Here is a 5,000-nt window from a genome sequence, read left to right as displayed (position 1 = left end):
GGGGGGTGGGTGTGTGTGTGTGTGTGTGTGTGTATATATGTGTGTGTATATATATATATATACTATATATATATATATATATTATATATATCTATATATATAATTATATATATATATATATATTGGGTATATGTATACATAAGAATTTAATAAAATTATGTAGAAGCATCCATAATAAATGTATATTACATTAGTTAAAAGCCGTACAATCAAACCCATACACATGCTGATCACTATTGTAAATGTTATGTATGGATATGGAATTATAGTGTTCATTGTAATAGACATATGAGGTATGAATGAAAATGGATTGCTTCACATGCAACAATGGCATTTAATGCACTTTGCTTATATATGAATTAGAAATATGCATGTACTTCTAAAGATGAACAAAGATCTAACAATAAGTTTCTCTTTTCATAGTATTAGAAAAGTATGATTGCCGATGAATATATTTTATGACATATACACAGATAAATAAAAAAAACAGATGTAAATATAGCCATCTTTCTAATCACCCCTGGTCAGTGACAGCAGGCATACATGCAAATGGATAAAAAGTCTATGGAGACACAAATCATAATGCGAAAACTTGATCAAACTAGACAAAACTACATATTAAGAATAACATATACAACACAAATCAGAAAAAGATAACTTTTAATATATAAGAAGCATCTGGCTTATGGCTTATCCTTTGTATGTACCCTCATGTGCTTTTCCAAACCACCTTTCAAAGCAAAGGCTTTATTACAAATCTCACAGCAGTATGGCTTCACCTTTGTATGTACTCTTATATGTCTCACTAGACTAGCTTTCTGTGAGAAAACCTTATTGCAAAACTCACAGCTGTATGGTTTCTCTTTTGTATGCACTCTCATATGACTTACTACATGGCTTTTCGAATAGAAGGCCTTATTGCAAATTTCACAGCTGTATGTCTTCTCCTTTCTATGCCTTCTCATATGAATCTCTAGACTACATTTATATGAGAAGTCCTTGTTGCAAATCTCACAGCAGTATGGTTTCTCCTTGGTGTGTACTCTAATGTGCCTTACTAGGTTACCTCTCTCAGAGAAGGCCTTATTGCAAATCTCACAGCTGTATGGCTTCTCCTTTGTATGTGTTCTCATGTGCCTCAACAGATTCTTTTTCCATGAGAATGTATTGTTGCAAATCTTGCAGTTGTATGGCTTCTCCTTGGTGTGAACTCTAATGTGCGCTACTAGGTTACCTCTCTCAGAGAAGGCCTTATTGCAAATCTCACATCTGTATGGCTTCTCCTTTGTATGTGTCCTCATGTACCTCAACAGATCCTTTTTACATGAGAATGTATTGTTGCAAATCTCGCAGCTCTCGTGCCTTTCTAGATCACTTTTGGATGGGAATGTCTTATTGAAAATTTCGAAGTTGTATGGCTTCTCCTTTGTGTGGACTCCCATGTGAATCCTGATGTGACTCTCTTTAGACAATTCCTTGCCACACACCTGACATGCAAAACATTTCCTTGTGGATTCCACTTTTAGTTGTGTTTCCTCGTTCAGTCTTCTCTCGTACATCACTTGAACCCCATCTGATGAACACGTCTTCCCACAGTCCTTAGCCCTAAATGGTACTTTTGACATGTCATTACAATCCTGAACCAAGTTACATGAGTCTTTTGCATATGATTCATGTCTCAGATCAAGAGGATTATGAAGGAAAAGATTTTCACGTATTACATTCACGTTACACACTTCATTTCTCGGTTCATCTCCATAATCAAGTGGTTCCTCCTTTATTTCCAAGCATGTATCATCGGTGACATCTTCGCTGAGCTCTTCTTTGACGCTGACTCCCGTGTCGACTACTTCTTTACCCGTGAATGGGGCCGAAGGCATACCGTCACCGAGGAAACTCATCATCACCCTGTGAACGGAAAATAGAACGAAAATAACAGACTGCTTTAACAAAAATGCTAAAAATAAAAAATCTTAAACACAAATACATAACTATACACATATAAACTTATATATACACAAATAAGAATATATATATACATATATATATATATATATATATATATATATATATATATATATATATATATATATATATATATATGCATATATACAACTATACATAAATGTTTCCATAAATGAATATAAATAACTATACATATATAAATATTCATATATAGAATCATATATATATATTTATTGATAAATGAACATGTATATATATATATATATATATATATATATATATATATATATATATATATATATATATATATATATAAAATAATATATATATATATATATAGCATATAAACTATACATAAATGTTTCCATAAATGAATATAAATAACTATACATATATAAATATATATATATATAATATATATATATATATATATATATATATATTAATTAGACTATATATATATATATATATATATATAATAATATATACATATAGGATATATATATATATATACATATAGTATATATATATATATTATTATATATATATATAATAATATATATATAATAAATAATATAATTATAATATATATATATAATTATTATCTATTATACATAATATATATATATATATATATTCACATATAATATATATATAATATATAGATATATATATAATCTATTATATATATATATATATATATATCATATATATTATATATCTTTATTCTTATATAACATATAAAATATATATATATTATATATATATATATATTATAATATATATATGATAAATATATATATTATATATATATATATATAATATATATAATTTATATATATAATAACATATAATTCATATATATATATATACATAAATTATATAAAAATATATATTTATGCTATAATGATACAATATATGAACACATATACAACACACAAACATATAGATAGATAATATATATAGATAGTTTATATGCTTATATATAGTATAATGTGTATGATGTATATATATATTTATATATATATATAATATATATAAATATCTATATATATAATATATATATATATTATATAATATATTATATGATATAATATATGATGTACATATATAGTTGTTGTGTGTATGATATGGTATGAAGTTGTATATATAATTATTTATAAAATATATATACTACATATAATATACATACATATACTACACATACACAAACCACACAAAACAATATACAACATAATAATATATATATATATATATATATATATATATATATATATATATATATATATATATATATATATATATTCATATGTATATATAAATATATATGTAATCTATCAATCTATTTATCTAATCCTCTATATATCTATCTATATATCTATCTATCTATTTATATATACCATATACTATAGAACTAGATCCTATATCTATCTATCTATCTTATCTATCTATCTATTAATATATATATATTATATAATATATATATAATATATTATATATATATATATATCTATATATATATAATATATATATTATATATATCCAAGCATACCATATATGGTATGTAAATTAAATCTATGTATCCATCTATTATTATTATATACACATTCACTTATAGAATAAATATGTATTTGCATTACTATGTAGAAATATATATATGCATATACTTATATATATATGTCTATTAATAATATTCATATAAACATCATACATAATGTTATATATAAATGCATACAAAATATATTTAGATATATATATATGTATTGTATATAATATATATTATATATAAGATATATATATATATATATATATATTATATATATATATATATATATATATGTGTGTGTGTGTGTGTGTGTGTGGTGGTCGTGGTGTTGTGTGTGGTGTGTGTGGTGTGTGTGTGTGTGTTGTGGCAATGTGTGTGTATATACATATGATATGTTATATATAAGTGGAACATATATGTATATATGGTATAAATTTTGTATATAAGCATATATATGCACATATATGTCTATATGTGGCATATATATAACAATGTATATATGTGCCAACTATATCTTATATATATGTACTATATGTAATATACTTTTAAGCAGGTAAATATACAGGATATATGTATACTGTATATATATCCATATATATGTATATATATCTATATATACATAAATGTGAATATCTGTATAAATATATGTATATATGTATATGTATATATAAATGTGTATATATACATCTGTATTCGTGTTTATGTGTATATGTATATATATATATAATATACTATTTATAGATAATATATATATTATATATATATATATTATAGATATATACTATATATATATATATATAGACTAGATTAGATGTGTGTGTGTATGTAAATATATGTATATTATATATATATTATATTATATATATTATATAGATATATATATATATACATATATATATATATATATTTATATTATGTGTTGTGTGTGTGTGTGTGTGCTGTGTTGTGTGTGTGTTGTGTGTGTGGTGTGTGTGTGGTGTTTATGTTGTATATAATATGTGTGGAACGTAGGATTACTGGGTTGGAACTTTTCGTAATAAACATCCTATTGTTTGTCGAAATGTTTAAAAGCTGATTACTGAAATTACAAAAAATTAACATATAAGAAAATACGAAAGTTAATTAGTTACAATTATATCAACGCATAGATATATTAATACATATAAATATTATGTATGTTCATAACTAACAAATACTTAACACTTGTTATAAAGATATTTAGTATTACAACATCAAACCGTATAGTAATTATTTCAACTCACCGAAAATTATGATTTCCGAGCCCTCCTACTGCTTCCTTGTTTTGGGAGTTTAATACTCACTAAATGACCAGCGGACCTTATATTCGCTGCCTGGACTGCGAGACGCCTTATGCAGTAAATCGTAATTGTTCGACAAAATCGAGCTTATAATCATTTATAAAACAGCGAGCCTTACGCTCTCTTTCCGGAACGTCTTCCCCCCATGTAGCTTGTCTCCACATCTCCAC

At 24.6% G+C, this 5,000-nt stretch overlaps 1 protein-coding gene across 1 annotated transcript in view; it reads right to left on the bottom strand.

The window, feature by feature from the left end:
• Window positions 1–437: 437 nt before the first annotated feature.
• Window positions 438–5,000, bottom strand: part of LOC119568580 (zinc finger protein 883-like) — a 40,312-nt gene continuing 35,749 nt past the window's right edge. The window contains exon 7 of the mRNA XM_037917124.1: window positions 438–1,908. Within this exon, the coding sequence (XP_037773052.1) occupies window positions 684–1,908 (1,225 nt within the window). The 3' untranslated portion in view covers window positions 438–683. The remainder of the gene's footprint in view (window positions 1,909–5,000) is intronic.

The sequence above is a fragment of the Penaeus monodon genome, chromosome 44, assembly GCF_015228065.2.
Source record: "Penaeus monodon isolate SGIC_2016 chromosome 44, NSTDA_Pmon_1, whole genome shotgun sequence".
In the NCBI taxonomy this organism is placed as follows: domain Eukaryota; kingdom Metazoa; phylum Arthropoda; class Malacostraca; order Decapoda; family Penaeidae; genus Penaeus; species Penaeus monodon.
Note: the sequence above shows the minus strand (reverse complement) of the source record. Positions and strands in the feature narration are given on the sequence as shown.